At 49.4% G+C, this 21,826-nt stretch overlaps 1 protein-coding gene across 2 annotated transcripts in view; it reads left to right on the top strand.

The window, feature by feature from the left end:
• Window positions 1–19,783, top strand: part of LOC118698796 (gamma-aminobutyric acid receptor subunit beta-4) — an 81,606-nt gene extending 61,823 nt beyond the window's left edge. The window contains exons 5-9 of one of the 2 annotated variants that reach the window (XM_036402333.2): window positions 6,150–6,232; window positions 11,459–11,596; window positions 13,023–13,175; window positions 15,786–16,030; window positions 18,651–19,783. In XM_036402333.2, coding sequence (XP_036258226.1) covers window positions 6,150–6,232; window positions 11,459–11,596; window positions 13,023–13,175; window positions 15,786–16,030; window positions 18,651–19,028 — 997 coding nt within the window. In that variant the 3' untranslated portion in view covers window positions 19,029–19,783. Of the gene's footprint in view, window positions 1–6,149; window positions 6,233–11,458; window positions 11,597–13,022; window positions 13,176–15,785; window positions 16,043–18,650 lie in introns of both variants that reach the window. The other variant, XM_036402332.2, reaches the window with a different exon arrangement.
• The last annotated feature ends 2,043 nt before the right edge of the window (window positions 19,784–21,826 follow it).

Here is a 21,826-nt window from a genome sequence, read left to right as displayed (position 1 = left end):
TTGCTCTTGGTTCAATCATGACCTCCAGGAGTTTGCAAAGATCAGGCTGTGTGAAAAGAATGGCAAAATTCACCACGGGTTTATAAATCCCTCCAGGCCCTTGGAAGTTTGTGCTTACTGCCAGGCAGAAGGTGACATTTGCCAGCATGTTTTTTATGCCTGACTTTGAGAACGTACAGAATAAGAACTCAGTTTTGGTTTTATTCCCATGTTTAGCAAAACAGTAATTTTGCCTCTCTTTCTACTCTTAGTCACCAGAATTCCCGTAGGAGTCTAACTTGCCCCATGGGGCGAGCCTGAATAAGTCCTGCAGAACCTGAGCTTCCATCCCTTCTCCTATTGCTGCAAACTGCTGGGAGCTTTGGGAGTCTGCATCCCGAGGGGATGGGAGCATCTTTAGCTTCTCAGGAGATCTGGAATCCAGAAAGTTGTAACCAGCAACTTAAATGTTTGTCTTTGGCTGTGAGAGTGTTTGTGTTAGTCCCTGCATCGTGGCACTTCATCTGTAACAGGGAAATAGGGTGAGGTGTTTGCTGGCTGTGTCTCCCCTGGAATTAGAAAGGCAGTGGTGGGGGGATTTGGGCTGTTCCCTCCCTGTTCTCAGCCATACTGAGTTTTAGTCAGTGCCCTTTCCAAGCCAAAGGTGTCAGGAAATATTCCTGGACACTGAACATCAGTGTCCTCCACAGTCAGCTTGTCTCCTGGCTTTGCTCCGTGTCCAAAACAGTCCCTTGGGCATCCTCAGTTAGAGCCCAGCAGAGGCTGGTGACCATTCCCAATAGGCTTTCTGCAGCCAGACCCTTTTCTGTGGGGTGGAAATTGAAGTGCAGACCAAGACTGTTCCATGCCAGTTGACACTGCCCTCAGAAACCAGTGCCAGGCATTTTTAATTTGCTGGGATAGACACAGTCACGATGCAGAAGTTTATTTTGTGAGGATGAGCTTTAAGGGGAGAGCCCCTCACTCACTTTAGCAATGCCTCACAGGTGATGGTCTTCTCCTGTCTTCCACTCAGTCCTCCTTAGAAAGCCTGGACTTGCTGCTTTTGCAATCAGGCCACAATTTTGGGAAGTAATCCTTTACCCCTCACACTTGTGGCTGGTGAGCTCAGTTCTCCCAACACACTGGAGATGATGCAGAGGGTGAATGGGTGGCTAAGGGCTTTCAGGGCCTGCAGCAGAGGGAGATGTGGCTGGGACAGGAGCTGAATGTGCAGCTGCCCTGAAGGTGCCCAGCACCAGGGTAGGGAGGAGATGGAAAGGACACCCTGGGCTGCAGCAGGGTTTAATGGCAGCTTGGAGCTCTATGCTGCTCTATGCCTGTGCACTTATATAATCATTCTAAATAAGACAGAAGAAGCCATTAATAAGTAAACAGTGATGAGGAGGATCAGAGGGGGAATGAAATGGCTGGTGGTGTTCATGTCAGAGAACTGAAATATTTGTGGAGAACTGATGGTTTGCAGCAACCTGAGCGCTCCCTTTTGAGCTGCAGCTGTGCTGGGGCCATGCTCTGCTGCTGCCAGGCTTGGTGCAGAGCAGCAGGCGAGGCTGCACCACCCTCCCCACGCCAGCATCTGCTCTGGCCATACCAGCTTCATGAGGGCAGAGCTTTCCTCATTGGAACATTTCCTCTCAGACACTCAGAACTGGCACTGTGTGACTTAGAGCTCCATGGATGTTTTTCTAGAGGTGGTCTCTACCTCTCCTGGGGACAAAGGCACTCTCCAGAGTGAGGTATCCATGCTGCTTTGCCTTCTGCTCGATCCACTCAGTGCAGGCAGAGAAGGGGATCTCCATCAGCCTGCCCGAGCTGCTCAACATCTCATCCATGTCCCTTTTCTCCTTTTTCTTCTTTTTATTTTTCTGTGAGCTGCACGGTGCTTTCTCCACAGCAGTCTTCCCCCAGATGACCCGTGTTTGCCTGCCAGCTGTGCCCTGGAGTAGCAGGGCACTCAGGCTTTGGCTACTTGGATGGCACAACCGCCTACAGACCTCAAGAGAAACAATTAGAACCAAGGGCATGGATTTTTTTTTTTTTTTGTGGGGAAGGAGCTGTAAATGTTGTGAGGGGCTGACCCCGAGGCCTGTGGGGTGGGCAGGGGCTGGGGCAGGCCAGAGCAGCTGCAGGGTGCTGTGGTGGTGGCCGGGCTCGCTGTGGAAGGCGCTGGACGCTTCGCTGAGCGCGCGGCACGGGAGAGCCGCTCCCTCCACGGGCAGTGTCTCCGTGAATCGCCGTCAAAGCAGATGAAATTTCACACCACACAAATTTCTGAATTTAAAAGGGGAGGGAGGTGGGTAGAGAAGCAGGAGAGGAGGAGGGGGAGGGAGAAGATGCGGGCTGGCCGGGCGCCAGCGCCTCATGCTAGCGCCACGGGGAAGGTGGCATCCTTCCCTGGCGTTCCCTCTGCTCCCCGCGCTCCCTGCTCCCTTTCACTGTGCTCACGTCTTCTGGAGGCAGCGTGCTCTGTCTAGAGCTGTTTACAGGATGATGGTTTGTTCCCTGTCTCCTCATCTCCCTGCTCACTGAATGAGTATCCTCTCCTCTGCTTTCCCTCTTTTAACCTCTCGTTCTCCTCTGGCTCTTCCTCTCCAGGCTGCTTTACCCCGTGCATCCCCTGATCCTCCTCCTCTCTTCCCTTACCCTGCTGCTCTGTCCTGTGCTCTCTGCTCTCCTCTCTGTCATCTCCACTCCTGCCTTCCCTAGCTGTGCTCATGCCATCATCTCTCCCCATTTTTCCACCTCTTACTTTCCTTCCACCTTGGTTGTCTCTTAAGCCTGTTGAGACAGGAGTCCTGAGTGTCACCCCCCATCCATCCCCTATCCTGTCCTCCCCATGCAGTCTCCCACGTGCCAAGCAAACCCATCTCTTCACACAACAGCTCAGAGTCTATACATTTATACCCATGAAAAAATGAGGCAAAGGTTGGTCCTGTGGCCTTCTGGACCAGAGGTGGCACGTGCTGTGACCCCAAAAGGTCACTGGGGTGACTGAGATTTGCTCATGCTTCCCTTCGACTGTGAGATGTGCATGAAGCCTCTCATCCCTCCATGAGTCCCACCTGCCCTTGGTACGCAGCCACCAAAGGAGCTGGAGAAATTCTCCTTGGCCCCTCTAGGAGCAGGTGAAAGCTGACTCTTCAAGCAGGGTCTATCAAAGGGAAGTTGGTGTCCAGGATACTTCATAAGCTCTGAAGTCTAAGGAATCAAACACCTCCATCCTCTCTGGGATACACCACTTGCTTTACCCCAAGCTGGGTTGGTTTATCGGGGTTTAGGAAGCCCAGAGACAGGACCTGAGCTGGACTTGGTGCCCCAGACCAGCTGCCTCTTGGATCTTGTTCCACCCAAGCCCCCACACCTGGTGGTCCTGCAGTGCTGGTGTCCCCAGGCTGGGCAGGCACTGCAGGTGAAACCCTCTGGATAAGCAGGTGGCTACAGACTGGCACAGCTGGGGATGGCTCTGCCACCTCTGCTCAAAACCCACAGCAAAGCCTGACGTGGTTCCAATTTTACCTGCCCAAGCAGCTTTACATGGGCAGATCACCTGGAGTTTGGGATCTGCATCTAACTGGGGTGTCTCTGGAAGATGCTGAGCCACACAGTGTGGATATACCTGCCCTTTAATTGCAAAGAAAGAAATTATCTGGCTTTTTGAGGACAAATGTCCTCTTAATCTTGTTTTTCTCCTTTCTGTCCTACCTATCCCTTCCTTTTGAATCAACAGGGCTAAATTCTGCCCTGATGTAAATCTCTGCTGATACAAATTGGTGTGATCTTGCAGAAATCATTGGCGTGGCTGTGGATTTATGCCAGCTGCCAGCGTGAGCAGGGCTTGGTGCATGGAGTGTGGCAGCCATATCTCACTGTGTCACGCTCTGCATTTCCAACCAGCACTGCAGGTGATAAGCAAATCCTGGCGAGAGGGTCCCTGTGTGAGCAGAGCAGGCTGCATGTCCTTTCTGCAGCCAAGCCAGCCAGCCAGGCTGAGATTTTGGGATGGACACTGTGCAAAGGTTTTTTAGCCCGCGGGGCTCCACAAATGGGGTGGAAAATTTTCATTTAATGCATTTTTTGCATCTCACACTTTAGGGAAAACAGGGAAGCGCGTTTGTGGCCACGATTTCCCAGGGGTGCAGCATAATCCAGGGAGGGGATGCTGTGTGCAGCACAGGGGGATGACTCATCCCACTCCTTGGTCCCTGCGCCGGCCACCGTGGACTCTGCGCCTCCCACCTTGGGCTTTCCTGCCAAGGTTGCAGCTCCCCTTTTTGCTTCCCCCCTGCACCCCAGTGCCCAGTTACCCCAGCACAGCAGCAGCATTAGGGTGGGACGGGCATTGTGTTCCCAGCTGCCCTCCTGGAGCTGCCCAGCTGGGAGGCTGTGAAAGCAAACCACGCAAGGGCAAGGCTGCAGTGGTGATTTTTTAAGTGGTTCCTGTCCTGTTGTCCTTCTCCCCCCTCAGAGCTTTCTCCTCCACCCCAAATGCATTACAGATGAAAGGGTTAAGAGCTCGCCTGGGCCCCCTGCTCGGAGAGAGGGCAGTTGCAGTGTTGTATCTAGACCCAGTGAGGATATATATAAATTCCCTTCGTCTCTTCGGATCTATTTTTAGCACGGCAGGCAGTGGCAAAGGCTCTCCTCAAGGCTTCATCTCCTACAAACAGACTTCACAGACAGCAGAGAAGATAAATTTAGCACACGAGATTTCTTAAAGAGCCAGCAGCTCTGCGGGGCTGCCAGCCTGCCCTGCCACAGCCCCTGCCCCGATACCCCCACTGGGGCAGCCCCCTTCCCCCTTCTGGCCTTCCACATTCTTCCCCCCTCCTCCCCATTTCCAATTTTATGCCCAGCTTCTCCCATATTTTCCCCCTTTCTGGTCTCTTTTTCTACCATTGATGTTTTTTGCTTTTTCTTTTTTTTTTTCCTTCTCTTTCACTGGTTCGCCATCTCATCCTCCCTGCTTTCTTGTTTTTTTTCTTTTTTTCCCTCTCTTTTCTCTCTCCCAGGCCACAGGGCTCAGAAGATAAAGCTTTCTAGTTAACAGTTCACTGGTTATGCCTACATAGTAAAAAATGTGTAGCTTGATTAATGCCTTCCAGATGGTTAATTGAAAAAATAGGGGGAGAATGCAGCAATCTCTCCCCCCTCTCCAGCACTCTGCACACATCCATTGCATGGGAAGAAGACTGCATCAAAGGGTGAGGGGAGCAATAGATCTGAAAAACAGGGGCAGCCTGTAAACTCCAGGGCGCTGTTGCCATGCTGGGGAGTTAACTCTGTCCCTGCCTCTCATGCCCTCATCTATGCCAGCCCAAAAGCCCCCACCCCAGAGATGTACAATATTCCTTCCTGTACAACACACACCCACCCTCCTGGCATCCTCAGCTGAACCTCCCTGCCCTGTGTCCTCCCCGAGCTCCAACACCCCAAAGCAGCACCCATCTTCATCCTCTCCCCATATTTATTTTTAGGGGGGATGCACACAAACCCACACACATCCCTTTGATGATCACACCATGATTTGTGCACAGGTGCCTCCCTTAGGGGGGCTGTGGAGCAGGAGGGCTCTGCCAGAGCCCTCGGGGGTTTTGGGTTTTGGGTTTGGCAGTGCCAAAGTGGCACGATGGGGATGGGGGGCTGTGATTAGGGGGTTTGGGGCAGCTCGTGAGGGAAGGGGGGTGATGATGTGGTCAGCAATAGGTCACTGCCGGGTGATGGAGCCAGTCCACCCGCAGCCCCACACACGGGTGCCTGCTGTCTCCCTGTTCCACACTGGCAGCCTCTCCTCTCCCCCCGAGCCCGAGCTGCGCCTCCTCCCGGGTTCTTTGTCTCTCTCCGGGGAGAGGCAGAGCGGGCACACGGGTCCCTGCCCACCCCGTTAATAGAGATGCTGCCGTGCTGACGTGAGTCACGGAGGGTTTGTGCCGTGCCATTGGGGGTGAGCAGCACCAGCCCCCTGCCCTGCACACCTCCCACCCTGGATCTCCCTGGTTTCCAGGGAAACAGCGGCCCCAAATGCTGCCTGACTTTCACTTCTGCCTTTCATTTCTCCTTTTATTCCTTTTTCTTTTTGTTAAGAAAAAAAGCAGACACAACAGATTTTTTTTTTAAATTTTATTTTCTTTTTCTCCCTCTTTCCCTTTCAGGATCACCACCACGGCCGCCTGCATGATGGACCTGCGGAGGTACCCGCTGGACCAGCAGAACTGCACGCTGGAGATCGAGAGCTGTGCGTATGCCTCGGGCACATCCCCTGCCACACGGGGCCACCTGATGCCACCCGCTCCTGGGATGCCCCCCAGGGCTGCCACAGCACCGGGCTCCTCAACCATGGGGGGAATTCCCGGGAAAATGGAGCTCTAGCAGCAGGCTGGGCATTAAAACCAGTCCCAGGAGGGTGGGGAAGCCTCCCTTAGCCTTAAGGACGCTGTCCTTGCTCATGGCTGGCTCCATTCCGTGTGGGAGGTGGCACCCAAGCCGTCATCCCTGCCTGGATGTTCCCTGGATGACCATGGAAATCCTCCTCCAGCTGTGCTGGCAGAGCAGCTCCAGCTCTCCCTGATAAAAATGCACAGCAGGCTCCCCCCAGGGCTGGCCAGGGCAGCAGAGCTCCCTGTGCAGCCTCGGAGGGATTGTCTGGGAGCTGCTCCTTCCATCAGGGAGGGATCTGGGAGCTGCTCCTTCCATCAGGGATGATCTGGGAGCTGCTCCTTCCATCAGGGAGGGATCTGGGAGTTGCTCCTTCCAGCAGGGAGGGATCTGGGAGCTGCTCCTTCCATCAGGGCAGGATCTGGGAGCTGCTCCTTCCATCAGGGAATGATCTGGGAGCTGCTCCTTCCATCAGGGAGGGATCTGGGAACTGCTCCTTCCATCAGGGAATGATCTGGGAACTGCTCCTTCCATCAGGGCAGGATCTGGGAGCTGCTCCTTGCATCAGGGCAGGATCTGGGAGCTGCTCCTTCCAGCAGGGAATGATCTGGGAGCTGCTCCTTCCATCAGGGAATGATCTGGGAGCTGCTCCTTCCAGCAGGGAGGGATCTGGGAGCTGCTCCTTCCAGCAGGGAGGGATCTGGGAGCTGCTCCTTCCATCAGGCCAGGATCTGGGAGCTGCTCCTTCCAGCAGGGAATGATCTGGGAGCTGCTCCTTCCATCAGGGAATGATCTGGGAGCTGCTCCTTGCATCAGGGCAGGATCTGGGAGCTGCTCCTTCCATCAGGGAGGGATCTGGGAGCTGCTCCTTCCAGCAGGACAGGATCTGGGAGCTGCTCCTTCCATCAGGGAGGGATCTGGGAGCTGCTCCTTCCATCAGGGAATGATCTGGGAGCTGCTCCTTCCATCAGGCCAGGATCTGGGAGCTGCTCCTTCCATCAGGGAGGGATCTGGGAACTGCTCCTTCCACCAGGACAGGATCTGGGAGCTGCTCCTTCCATCAGGGAATGATCTGGGAGCTGCTCCTTCCAGCAGGGAATGATCTGGGAGCTGCTCCTTCCATCAGGGATGATCTGGGAGCTGCTCCTTCCAGCAGGGAATGATCTGGGAGCTGCTCCTTCCATCAGGCCAGGATCTGGGAGCTGCTCCTTCCATCAGGGAATGATCTGGGAGCTGCTCCTTCCATCAGGGCAGGATCTGGGAGCTGCTCCTTCCATCAGGGCAGGTTCTGGGAGCTGCTCCTTCCACCTGGGAGGGATCTGGGAGCTGCTCCTTCCATCAGGGATGATCTGGGAGCTGCTCCTTCCATCAGGGCAGGATCTGGGAGCTGCTCCTTCCATCAGGGATGATCTGGGAGCTGCTCCTTCCATCAGGGAGGGATCTGGGAGCTGCTCCTTCCACCTGGGAGGGATCTGGGAGCTGCTCCTTCCACCAGAGCAGGATCTGGGAGCTGCTCCTTCCATCAGGGAGGGATCTGGGAGCTGCTCCTTCCATCAGGGCAGGATCTGGGAGCTGCTCCTTCCATCAGGGAGGGATCTGGGAGCTGCTCCTTCCATCAGGGAATGATCTGGGAGCTGCTCCTTCCATCAGGGAATGAGCTGGGAGCTGCTCCTTCCATCAGGGCGGGATCTGGGAGCTGCTCCTTCCATCAGGGAATGAGCTGGGAGCTGCTCCTTCCATCAGGAAGCTCCCAGAGCACCTTGGCTGGGAGCTGCCCTCCCCATCCCACCCATGCAGGGTCAGGGGATGGAAATGAGGTCCTGCTCCATGCACCAGTGCCAGAATGTCATTTCTGCCACTCCTCAGCATTTTGGGAACAGTTTACAGTAGAACCAAGCAAACAGAAGGCAGGGAATTACCCACAGTTCCCTGTGTTGTGATTTTGTTCCTAATGGGTCATGTCAAGCCAATTTGTTCATCAAAGTTACATTTCCTCACAGTATTCCTGAGACCCAGGCCGAGATGAAGAGATCCAATTGTTTCCTCCCTCAGAGCTTTTGTGTTTTACACACTTGCACATTCACACTCTGCAGGGCTCCATTTTCTTTGCTTCCAGTTGACTCTGGAACATCAATCCTTTCAGGGCTGGATTATAAAACCAATGTATTTTAAAAAACAAAACCAGAGAAAAAGCCCTTTTTTGATGCAGGGGTGCTGGGTTTGGGAAGCAGCTGGGGGCTCTTACCTGTAGGAGATCAGCACTGCCTGTTGATCCCATCCCTCCACCCCAAAAATAACCCTAACCACGTATACCCTGCCTATCTGTGTGCCAGGATCCAACAAAAACCTGATGAGCAGGCTGCAAACAGACTGCTAATCTGACATTTTAAGACGTCACATCAATACTTTTCGATATTTCAGATGGAAATGACTTGTCTTTGTGAAAGTTCGTTTACTTTTTAGAAGTAAAATGGAAATTTGGTTTTCTCTTTAAAGCTAGAAATCAAAGTGAAGCATTTATTTTTAGACCAAGCAACCTTTCCCTTTAGAAACACTTTTTAAAAATGGCTTCATGAAAAACAAGCTCGATTTCATATTGCATAATGCCATAATAAAATACATTTAAAATACAAAAATTGGTACCCAACACCAGCAGGTCATAGAATAAATGGAAGAGAGCTAGTTAACTGTGAGATCTCCTAAAATTAGTTACTGCAATTTGACATTTTCATTGCTGATCAGGAAGTAAATTTGAAGTCACTGCTGTTAAATTTGTGGCTGATGAAGATAGCAGCGTGCGGGGCTTCGCTGGCTGCGCATTTGAATCCTCCCCAGTGGGAATCCATCCGGAAGGGCTTTGAGCAGAGCCCAGTTCTGTGAGCCCTGGGCTGTGTGCAGGGCTGCAGGGCCATGCCCAGGGGCTGCAGCCACACGGGGAGCTGAGGGAGGCTCTGTGGCTGGAGCGAGCCCTGTTATATAAACCAGGGGAGCCGTGAGTCAGAGCTCGGCATTGATTGGCCTCTGAACATGTCACTGAGATGGGCAAACGGGCTCTGCCTGTGTTTAGGTGCCAAAATTTAGGGAGGAAGCTGAGAAATCCAAAGAGGTTGAGGGAAGATGCTGAGAAGGGGTTCAAGGGCTGGAGCAGATGTTGTGCAGTGAGTGAGAAACCTCAATAGCTCAGTGTGGTTTGTTTACTGCTAAGGAGGTGCAGAGGTGAATTGTTCCCAGGCTGGGCTCACCTCTGCAGAGGGGGAATGCTGGGGGAAAGGGCCTGGCAACCTCCTGGAGAAACTGGGAACAAGCACAGGAGCCTGAGGGTCTGAGGCAGATGAATTCCCCTGGGAAATCACACCCAGTGTTCCTGAGCTGGGAGGGGCTTGGAGCTGCTGGAATCAGCAGGACTGGGGGGGACCTGGGTGTTTCCTGCTGGTTCCAGCCTGGGGCTGAGTGATGCAAACACAGGTGCTGTGCACAGAGCTGGTGTGTGAGGAGGATAACCCAGGGTCCTGAAAGCCTGTGGGCACGGAGGTGTGAGGGTTTAACCCTCTGGGAGCAGGAACATGCCAGCTGAGGGAGGAGGAGGAGGAGCCCTGGCTTAGCTGATTTCCATCAGAAGCAGATGTGGCACGGCATTTGGAAGATTGGGTTTGTATTTTGGCACCCGTGAATAAGTGCAGCAATGAGTGAGAGGGCAGGATGTGGGCTTGGAGACTGCACAGTCATCAAATAATTCCATCTGGGAGGACACCTCGGGGTGTCTCTAGCCCAGCCTGCAGCTCCAAGCAGGGTCAGCTGTGAGATCAGAGCAGACTGCTGAGCTCTTTGTCCACTCAGCAGCTTCAGGATGACACTGTCCTCAAAGGCTCACCTCTGATCTGGGGTAACCCTTAGCCCCAAAGAAGAATTTCTCCTTGGTGCTGCATCCGACACGTCCTCATTGCCCTGGTGCCAGTGCTGGGTGTGGTGGCACTGTGCTGAGTGGCTGTGAGCCTGGCATGGCCTGTGTGCCAGGCTGGCTGGCCAGGGCAGGCTGCTGTGCTGCAGTGCAGCTGTGAACACGAGCTGTCTGTGGGCACAGGTGGGGGGCACACTCTGCAGGCAGCCTTGCCCTGAGCTGCACCAAAGCCTGGCCATTTCCTACTGCTCCCAGGAAGCTTTACTGAGGATCTGAGGCCACCCTTGTGCAGCTACAGCCAAAGGGCTTCAAAACACACAAGGGATTTTCAAGGTGTGATGAATCCTTGCCCCAAGGACAGGGCAGGGCTGTGGACATGGCACTGCTGGGTGAGGGGTTTCATGGTTTCATCCCCTGGGCCTCATTCCCCATGAGTCCAGAGCCCCTGGGGGTCACATTTCCAGCCCATGCAGCCCTGTCTGCCATGTATATTTTGGGGTTAAAGCAAGAAGCTTGGCTGAGTTAGCAAACCTATGGCCCTGAAATGTTGATGAGTATTTGAGGCTGGCTCCCCTTTCCTCTCTTCTCTCATTACTGCTCTTCTCAGCCAGCACTTGGTAAAACAGCCCCTAGCCTCAGAGACTCTGTTCACTTCTTGGATCTGAATTTTGACTGAGAGGACTTAGAAAAGGGAAGTGCTCTGATCTTCAAACTTCTTTTCAACTGCTGCTGTAGATCTTGTCCTCTCTGGGAATTTTTAATACTGAGCTGCCCTGTTTCCCTAGTCCTACCAGTCTGTACTGTGTGGTCTCCCCCTCCTGGTTAAAGGAGGCAGTTTTTAAAAAGCAAAATGCTGTGTTTGGTGCATTTGACAGAGGTTCCTGGTGCACGAGTCCCTGTCATGTCAGCCATGGAGATCACATTGTGCAAGTCGAGGCTGGATGGACCATGCCTCACCTTTGCTCTGAATTCTAGCCAGAAGTGGGAGTCCTGGCCAATTTTTCCCCTTCCCCTGGGGACTGTATTGCCAAGCTCAGCTGAAGAAGGAAAGTACATCAGCAGGGACAGGCTAGGCTTGGTGTGGGCTTTCTTTTGAATCCTTTTCCAGATCACCTTAGTGCAAATGGAGGTGTCCTCTGGTCCAGCCTGTCAGCTCAGCTCTCCCTGTGTGCTCCTTCCTCCCTGCAGATGGTTACACCGTGGATGACATTGTCTTCTTCTGGCAAGGGAATGACTCTGCTGTCACAGGGATGGAGGTGCTGGAGCTGCCCCAGTTCACCATCATTGAGCAGAGGCTGGTCAGCAGGGAAGTGGTCTTCACCACTGGTGAGTGTCTGGGGAAGTGCATGGAATGGGCAAAGCTGCTCCTGATCAGTTGGGTTGAATCCCTCTGATTGCTGGGGCACTAACTTAGGATCTTCACCTTGGGGTTCCTCTAAAAAAAAACTGTCTTCTGCACCCACCAACTTTCCTTTTCTTTTTTTTTTTTTTTTCTTTTTTTTTGCCTGCTTCTCTTCAAAGACTTTCAGAATCATTTTCCCTGCTGCAATTTTTCCCATTTCTTAGTCAAAATAATGAGTGAGCTCAGAACCTCTTCAGAAGGTTCTCAGCCTTCATCTGATTTTTTATGTGGTTTACATCTGGGTCTCAAAGCTAATGTAGGTGCAAAGTAAGGAGGAAATATATCCATTGAGGAGCAAGTGGGCTATGAAATGATGCAAACCCATCTGTACATGGCAATAAAAAGGTTTGGAGAGAATACCTGGGACGATTCAGATGCTGCCAGCTGGAAAGTTGGAGGGGGTTGGATTTTTGGTTGCTGGTCTGAAGTGGAGTTCACTGCCAAAACAGCACAGCACACACCTGTCAAGAAAAGACTGGTGAAATATTGTGTTCAAGCCATACAGGTGGCACATGGTGGTGAGAGAACAATACCTCCTTTTTCCCAGTCTACATCCTTGATGGTTTAAAACTGCTGTTTTCTTGTTACTTTAGCTGTCAACCAGGATTACACCCATATTTCAGGCTCCTGTGTTGCCTGAGGGACAGAGGTGGGCAGGAGAAATTACTTGGACTTTGTCTCACAGCAATGAAAGAGGCACTGCTTTGTCCCTGTCAGAATTAGCCTGCTCCAGTGGAAGGACTGTAAAAAGTGCTTATTGTCCTCACTATTCTCATTAGGTTTGCTAAAAGATTAGGAGGAAGTTGCAACAACTTGAAAATAATAAAAAAGAGACCTTCAGATTAACTAACAGTACTCTATTTGCATATGAATTTGCCCAGTCTGACCATAACCCATTTTTAGAACAGCATGGGAAAAATATGATTCAGATCTTCATTGCTGTTTGGAGGCAGAGCTGGCACATGAAACATTGGAAAATCATCTTGTGGCACCCAAATATAGGGTTAAAGTCTCCTGTGTAAGCCTCCATCATATTGGCTGGCACCATAACAGCAATTCCAGCTCTGAACAGCCATTCTCCCATGATGGCTGATATAATATAATAATGTCACTTATGTAGAATTTCCTTTCTTCTTAATACTCTGGGGCAACTGAGCAGATTCTGAAGGGACCCCTTGCAAAAGCTGACCAGTCTGCAAAACCAGCTGCAGAAACCAGGAGATTTCTCATTATTCCTGCCTCTTGAGAACTTTTTCCAAATAAAATTTCAATTCCTAACCTAAGCTCTTAGCACAAATCCAGCCTTGCCCTCCTCTCACACCACATCCTCCTTTGATGTCTCACTGGCAGGTTCGTATCTGCGCTTATCCCTGAGTTTCAGGATTAAGAGGAACATTGGTTACTTCATCCTGCAGACCTACATGCCTTCCATCCTCATCACCATCCTATCCTGGGTCTCCTTCTGGATCAACTATGATGCTTCTGCTGCACGAGTGGCACTGGGTATGGAGCTTTTTGTTGTATTTTGAGAAGTTTTCTTGAGGGAGATCAACTGTAACAAAGAAAATTCCTTTTCTTTATGAGGTAGCAATTAAGCAAGTCTGTCAAAGTTGTCATCCCAAATGGACATAATTTTTTTTTCTGAGAAAAACTTCAAATTTTCAGTCAGAAGAGTTACTTTTTTGTTTTGTTTTGTTTTTGTTTATTAGTACTTCCCAAACTGGAGTCTGTTTTATTTGAATCAGTAAAAGTCCTAACAAAAATTTCCTGGGTGTGAATTTAAACTCCCTGAACAAAAATGCAGATGGTCACTGATTCTCAGGAATGTGGGACCCTGACATGCCCTGAGTTCCTTCACTCTGGTTTGCACTGGTTTTCTTAAGAAGAGAAAATTGGGCCTCTCTTTGTCAACAGGTGTGCCAGGAGTGGCCAGTTGCATGATTAATGCTGAGGCTGGGTGGCCAAAAAGTTGTATGGGAAGGGTTAAAAGATGAAAGAAATAAAGGAAGTGGCATTACAGATGTTTCTGATAGCTCAGACCCCATACAGACACTGCAGAAAAAGACCTTCAAGGCCAAGGCAAATGTGGGACAGCAGTTAAAGTCCAAGCTCTTCCTTGGCACATGCTCCCCTAAATAGGAATGTTTTCCTATAAGAGGGGGGAAAAATGAGGTCTTTTAAGCAACAGAAGGGAAGTGGGGGTGGATGGCAGATGAGGGTTTGGAAGGAGGAACAGAAGAAAGGGGGGATGGCTGGCATATGAGAATGGGGCTGTGCAACACGAGGGGAAGTTCCAGGGCAATAGGAGAGGTAAGGAGGAGCAGGGCTGGATCTGTGAGTGGGACAAGGCTCAGAGGGGCAGCTCAGGGACAGGCTGGGTCTTACAGCAAAGCTTGGGGGCTTCAAGCAGCTCTAGGAGAATGAGTTTGAGAAGACTCAGAGGAGGGGTGGGTCGTACAAAGGTATAAAAGAGTTGATTTGGCTTTGCCTGCTTGGAGAGGCTGGAGCAGGGAGACAGGGAGGGAAAAAGAAGAACTTGGTAAATTAAAAGGGTAAGTTGCATTGACAGGAGTGTAATCAGAGAGAGAAGAAAAAGAGACCATGGCAGATATTGTGGAAGCACAGGCAAGAGGGTGGAGGTGAGATGCACAGCTGTTGAGTTTCTGCTGACATCTGGACTCAAAGGAGAAGACAGAAAAAGAACATTGTAGATCAGAACTGCAACAGCTCTCCCTAAACTATTCCTGACAGTTCTCGACCTAACTTATCCATAAAAAGCTCCAAAAAAAGAAACTCCACAGCCTCCTCTGGTCACTTTATCTCCAGATTTACCTGCTTGCACAAAGAGCTCCTCTTTGCCCTAAGTCTCCATTGCAATTTGTCCACTTCTTTATGGAGACATGGAGAACATTCTATTCTCCCTTTTCTTGCCTCAGATTTCTGTATATTTAGACTATGGCCTAAATATAGACCATATTGTGCGTGTATATAAATATATCTCCCTTCTGTTTACCCAACTGAAGGCTAATAGTTCTTTCAGTCTTTTATCAGGAATGACACCAAAGCAGAGTGAGGGTGAAGGGGAAATAGGACAAGCAGAGGTCCAGGGTGCACAGAGAGCCATCACTGTAGAGGTGGGGCTGAAACCACAGGAGCAAATTAAGGTCATGGAGATTATTAGAGCTGCCAACAGAGAGATGAGGAGGAAAAAAGGAGAAAAGAAGATCAGCAGGGTAGTAAGAACAGCTAGAGAAGCAGAGGAAGACTAGGTTGAAGGGGAAGAGTTATCACCCCCAAAAGAAGTGTGAAGGCTCATTGCCATGTTTTTGGAGCTGGCAGAAGACTGTCAAAGAGGCAGGTCTGAGGCCACTCTGCCAGTCCAGAGAAGGGAAGAGCCTGAGAAGAAGCTGAAGAAGAGGACTGAAGCTGTGAGAGTAATCATAGTGAATCAGGCTTTTGGAACTGAGTGGATGGGGACAAAAGTGTTCACAAAATGCTTATTTAAGATGCAAGAAATGTGAGGAGGCCTAAAAAGGAGAGTGTGAGAACCATGGGAGGAATGTGTCCAAGTGATAATTGATGTAATGAATGGTAAAGCTGGTGAGAGGAAGGTGGGAACTGATGGGGTCAAGGACAGAAGCCTACGAGGCAGGCAATAAAAAGAGAATGCCATGAAGAGGAAATCTCTTCACTCTTTCTCCAATTCATGGCATTGGAAAGACACAGCAGTTTATAAACTCATGATGTCAAGGATGCTGAGGCATGCAGTAGCACACAGTGAAGCCTGATGAGTTCATGAAGGATAAAAAAAGGAGGAGAAGAGGGTAAAAAAAGAGCAAAACTGAATGTTTCCTACCACACTGAGAGAAAGAGGGAAGAAACAGGGATGCTGATCCCCATCATGCTGATGATGCTCACATTTGACACTTTCTCCAACTGTTTGCTGCTGGATCGTTTTCTGCAGCAATTTGTGGTGGGCTTAGAATAACGACAGTTGCACTGCTCCCATCCCTCCTGAGGCTGTCCAGCTGGAAGGAGGGATGTGGGAGCTGAGGATGGCATTCCAGGAAACCATCCCACGTGGCTAACAGAGCACCTGCCCTCTCCTCACAGGGGTCACCACGGTGCTTACCATGACAACCATCAACACCCACCTGCGGGAGACTCTCCCCAAGATCCCCTACGTCAAGGCTATTGATGTTTATCTCATGGGCTGCTTCGTCTTCGTGTTCCTGGCCCTCCTGGAGTATGCTTTTGTCAATTACATCTTCTTCGGGCGAGGGCCGCGGCAGCAGAAGAAGCAGAGCGAGCGCGTCAACAAGGCCAACAACGAGCGCCACCGCTACGAGGAGAAGAGGGTGAGAGAGCAGGTTTGTCCTCTCCTTTCATTGTGGCAGGAGAATTCAGGCTCTCCACTGGGTGAGCTGCTGTCTTGGTTTGGAAAGACAGGAGTCTGCTAAGGAAGGCAGGAGCCTCCCCTGAAATGGAGAATGTAAACCCTCCCCACCCCTCTGAATTGCTGTAAATTTTAAATTAAGGGGCTGTCAGGCAATAATATGGGGGCAGGAAATAACAGTTCTTTAATAGGGAAGGAAAAAAAAAAAAGGATAAAATAAACAATGCAGCACAGTAGAACAACACTGCCAGAGTCAGAACCCAGCCTGACACCCTGTGGGTCAGGGTGCTGGCAGCAGTGCCATTGGAATTGTGGCTCAGCCCTCCTGCAGTGTCAGGGGTGGCTCTGCTGGAGCAGGGATCCTGTAGAGAAGGATGGATTCTGCCTCTGAAGATCCAGGGGAAGGAGAGGCAGCTGCTGTTCCTCTGGGGAATCCAGTGCAGAAGCTGTGCTGGTGTTCCAGAATCTCCAGATTATATCCAGGTAGGAATGCTTGGCTCCTCCCCCTGGGCTCACATCTCCCAATGGGATGCTGTAGCTCTTATCAGCCATGCAGGGACATTCAATGGCTGTTATCAGCAGATGTCCCCCCAGAGGGAGGAGTGATTGTGGTCACTCAGAGAGAGAGATAAGGCAAACTGCCCACTTGACAAAGATAATCTGCCATACAGATGGTAATGGAAAACATCTTGCCTTGCAATCTGGAACAGCTTCAGAGCAGTCTTTGTGCTCATCATGAGAGGTGAACCCCAGTTTCCCTTCTCTGGTGATTACTGGGAATTTTTCTGCCTTGATCATCCTCATCCAGTCGCATCAGAGCCCTCCTCTTGCGTGGGGCAGGCGTAGCCAAAAGTCCCTCTGTGGCTTTTGGTCCTCCTGTATTGGCAGAATCATACTTCCCCACTAAAAAATTTGCTGCAAGCACAGGTGGCTGCTCCTTCTACCCCAGCAGCAGAGGACAACCCTCAAATGCAGCATGTTCAGAGCTCACAAATGACCCCATCAGGGGTATAGTCACCAAACTCTGGGGAAGAAAAGGAACTCCCCAACACTATCTTTTAAGTATTAAAGGCATTACTTTATTCTGGCCAGGATGTGCAGTGGAAATCATTCCAACCACATGTGATTCTTTACCAGAATTTTCACCTATTTATATCTTAAAAAAAATACCCCAAAGAAATTCTCATTGTTTGGTTCTGCATTACACAATTCTTAGTATTTGATCTCCTATTGGCTATTGATTCCTTCAATGCTATTTTTGGTCCTCATTCTTTGGCTCTCTTATCAATCTTTTCCCAGACTGGGAACCTGCCAGAGGTTTAATATCTGTTAATGTCTCTCTATCTCCTGTGTGTCTTCTGGCTACTTCCACCCTGTAGATATTAAGCTCTCAGAATCTAGGAATCTTCTTTTTGTTGATTGAGGCCTCACCCGGTGAGACTCAAACTCTCAGTGAACAGAATTTTTTGAAGAGAAACCTCAATTTCCACCCCCCTTTGGCAAAGGTGAACCAACCCATGACTAAAGTTAATTTTTTATAAGTTATATAATTTCCAACAGTATTGCTCCCCAGAAATCTGTTCAGAATCACCCCTAATGGCACACAGGGCACCCAGTATTGTATTTGCTGGGAAATATCCTGATGAAGGCAGGAATGATGGATCTGATTCTATGTACTCAGAAGGCAATTTATTACTTTATAATACTATATTACATTAAACATTAAAGAATACTATCCTATACTAAACTGTACTAAAGAATACAGAAAGGATACTTACAGAATGCTAAAAAGATAATAATGAAAACTCGTGACTCTTTCCAGAGCTTGGCCTTGACTGGCCAATGAGTCAAAACAACTCACACCAGAATCCAATTGCTAGGAAAATTAATCCACAAACACCAGAGCTTTATGTCCAAAAAGGAGACAGAGGAGTCTTTTTTTGGCTTTATTCGAATAAAGGAAGAGGCCATGGGGCATTCCCCTGGGATCTCTCCAATTTTTGGAGGATGCAGCCTCCTTTTTATCCCAATTTCCTGGCTGTGTTTCCCTTCTCTCTTTCCCCATTGGCTGAGGCACTTGAGAGGTTCAGACTTCCTGATACACCTGATACCGAAGATTTCCCTCTAATATATAACTCTCCCTTTTAATTTTTAATTGATATGGAATTTAGGGGTTTTTCTTCCTCATTGTTTCTTTCATCTTTCAATGTCTCATTTCATTTATCAGCAACCCTTAAGTTTATTTGTAAAAGCAAATATCTTTTTCCATTCATCAATCAGTGGAATCTTTCCCATTGTTTCTTTTACCTCCCAGTGCTGGTTTTATCTACCAGCAGACCCACAGCTTGTTTGGAAAGACAAATCCACTATTCCTCTCACGATGAAACAATCACCTGTGGGTAACCAACCCCCAAACACATTCCAAAGGAGCAAAACACAGGAGAAGCAAATGAGATAAAAGCTGTTTTCCTTTTCTCTGAGGCTTCTCAGCTTCCCAGCAGAAAAATCCTGGCCAAAGGGATTTTTTCAGGGAATGTGAACACCACAACCCAGTACCTCTGTATCTCTGTTCCCCGTCCCAGGTTGACCCTTACGGTAACATCCTTCTCAGCACGCTGGAGATGAACAACGAGCTGCTGGCCACGGACATGATGAGCAGCGTGGGCGACTCTCGAAACTCTGTCATGTCCTTCGAAGGCTCAGGAATCCAGTTCCGCAAGCCGCTGGCCTCTCGGGATGGCTTTGGCCACCACCCCACCCTGGACCGCCACGTCCCACTGAGCCACCACGCCGCCGCCCGCAACCGCGCCAACTGCCGCCTGCGCCGGCGGTCGTCCAAGCTGAAGCTCAAAATCCCAGACCTGACAGATGTCAGCACCATTGACAAGTGGTCAAGGATCATTTTTCCAATCACTTTTGGATTCTTCAACCTTGTTTACTGGTTGTACTATGTAAATTGATGCCTGCGGCCTCCGAGAGAGATAATAGGGACAGACACTCAGACAATGACAACACAGGAGTGTTGTGGTCTTTTGGGTTTGGGTTTTACTCTTTACTATCATTGTCATTTATTCCTATGGTTCATTAGATTTATTCTAAGCTTACTCTTCTCTTTTCAGCACATGTAGAACCACGGAGTGTGGGGTGGGGTAAAGGGAGAGAAAGGTACGGGAGGGGGTTTGGTTTCAGGGAGGGATGTGTTTGTCTTGATTTTGGTTTCCTGCTGAAGGACTTACACCATTGTACAAAAAAAAAAAAATCCAAACCAACAAAAACAACAAAAACCAAAAAAAAAAAGGAAAGAAAGAAAAAAAAGAAAAAAAGACAGAAAAAAAAAGAAAAAAACACACAAAAAAACCCCAAAACCAAGAAAATTAAAAAAAAAAAAGAGGGGGGAGATTTAAAGAAATTGAGTCAAAAACTGGTGGGGGCGATAGGTTATCTTTGGCTGTGCTCACTAATGCTCTATCCTCACTTCCATTTCACTACTGAATTTCATCTTTCACTTTTCAGTCTTATTATATATTTTTTAATCTTTCTTCTATCACTGTTCTTAACCCCTTCATGTTAATTCTTTCATGGATTCATGAGATCATGGGGTTTCATTCTCACGCCATGAGATTTTTCTTTTCTTTTTCTCTCTCTCCCTCTCTCTTGCTTACAAGCCTAAAAGAGTCTTTTAAACCAACAAATAAAAAGAATATTTATTTTGGAAGAGCTGGGAAGGGAGGGGAAGACGAGGCAATTATTTGGGAGGGAAGGGGCAATGTGGGGTTTATGGGAGGGGGGGGAGGAGGGAACTTATCAAAACCAAGGCACATTTGCAAGATGCCTTTTTCCACCTTCAGGAGTTTGCAAGCTGTTTTTCCTGTGTGAATGTGCGTGTGTGGAGCATCTGTGTGTGTGTGTGTGTGTGTGTGTGGGGCACGTGTGTCCATGGATGTGTGTGTGCAAGCATGTTTTCTGGGGAGGGGGGCTGGGGAGGGGGGTTTTGTAATATCTTTTGTAGAAAGAGAACACAGATGACATTTAACTGGCAGTGTGTTTGGGGGAGGGAGGGAGGGAATAGCAGGGGTTTGTTTGCTCATTGCAGCTTCACCAGGTTGGAGGTGGGGGTCCCAGCTCCAGAGGCAGAGCTGGGCAGGCAGAGTGTGCAAATTGGCACTTGCTGAGGGAAGAGAGGGATTTGGGGATCAGCAATAGGGCAGTGCTGCTGTTCACTGCTGGCATCTGATCTCTAGGAGACTAAGCTGATTCAGTCCTCAGAAGAGGGGTTGTTCCTAGTTATCCCCACCCTGCATCTTCCTTACTGAGCCTGGAGAGAAAAGCAGTTGCAGGATTCTAAAAATTCAACCCTTTCCCCCTCTCCCTGTTCCTTATGCCAGATAGTGCATCCACACTCCAGCCCTCTGAGTGACCATAGCCTGCATCAAGGCACAGGAAAGGCTGCATATCATTTAACTTTGTTAAGTTATGATGAAAAAAATAGGGAAATGATAATGATCCCCTTTCCTAAGAAGTTCAGGAGTGAATGGTGGGCTGGCAGCCTCTGATTTGTGCTGCTTCTACCAGGCCTCCCTTTATGTCTGTTAAGATGTACAGAGTATAGAAAAAAGCACCCTGTGCCCTTCCTTGCAGAGGATGAAGCTGAGGATGAGGTGGAGTTCCATGGAGCATCATCCTGCTGGGAGATGATGGTCTCCAAAGGCTGGGCAGGGGGAAGGTTGCAGTGAAAATGCTGAGCTTGGTGCTTGTGGAAGCCCCTGAGTCTCCAGGAGCTTCCATCCACAGGCATTCCTGAGGAAGGTACAGGAGGAGACCTTGGCCTTGGACAGCAAGGTCTGACTTTCCCAAAGGAGCCAGTGACTTTCAGGAAATTCACTGAATTATTGGCCACTTTGGCAATCACTGATGATTGATAATCTCCCTGATAATATTAATAAAAGCCATGAAAATGTTAAATTCACAAGTGCAAAACTTTAACCCTAGGGTCATTCTGCCATTCCTGGAGTAATGATGAGAACCTTGTTCTTATCTGATAGAGTTTTTCCGTGTCAGACCCATGGACACCCACATTGCCCTATAGTCAACCATCCTTTTATTTTCCTGCTAGCATTCTCCTCCCTTTTCCTTGATTCCCATTGCTTGGGAGAGCAGAGTGATCCTCTGAGACCAGGGAAACTCCTGTTTTTCAGATGACTCTGATGCACATCTTTCATTCACTAATTTATGTCTGTACAATGCTATGAAAATGTGAATCTCTCCAGGCCTGACCCAGTAACTCTGAAGTCAGGGAAAGTTTTGCCTGGACTTGGCTGAAGCAGGATCAGGCCTCATCAGAGTAATTATTGTTATTTTTATATCAGTAATGTGTCTTATGCAGAATCTGAAGCATAAGAGTAGAGCATCCTCCCTTGCCCACATGTCTGTCCCCCTCTCATGTTCATGCATGCACATGTTTGGGCCAGGCCTGCCTGGACTCACCAAGGTTTTAGCACAATTGTTAAATCAGACTTAGATTCCCCTCTGCCCTGCAGAACAGTCTCCTGCTGGTTTCCCCATCCATGAACAGTGCTGCTGGGGATGAGCTTTCCCCAAATTGCTGCAGTTCATGGTCTGTATGGGTCTGTACAGGAGTAAGAGTCTGGAGGATCAGGTAGTTCTGTCTACCTGATATGCAGGAATTTAAAGCTTGGCCAGTGAAAGTTACACTTCCTATTGATTCTATTCAGAAATATCTTTTAAATGCTTTAATGGA

This window comes from Molothrus ater, chromosome 14, assembly GCF_012460135.2.
Source record: "Molothrus ater isolate BHLD 08-10-18 breed brown headed cowbird chromosome 14, BPBGC_Mater_1.1, whole genome shotgun sequence".
Taxonomy (NCBI): Eukaryota; Metazoa; Chordata; class Aves; order Passeriformes; family Icteridae; genus Molothrus; species Molothrus ater.
Note: the sequence above shows the minus strand (reverse complement) of the source record. Positions and strands in the feature narration are given on the sequence as shown.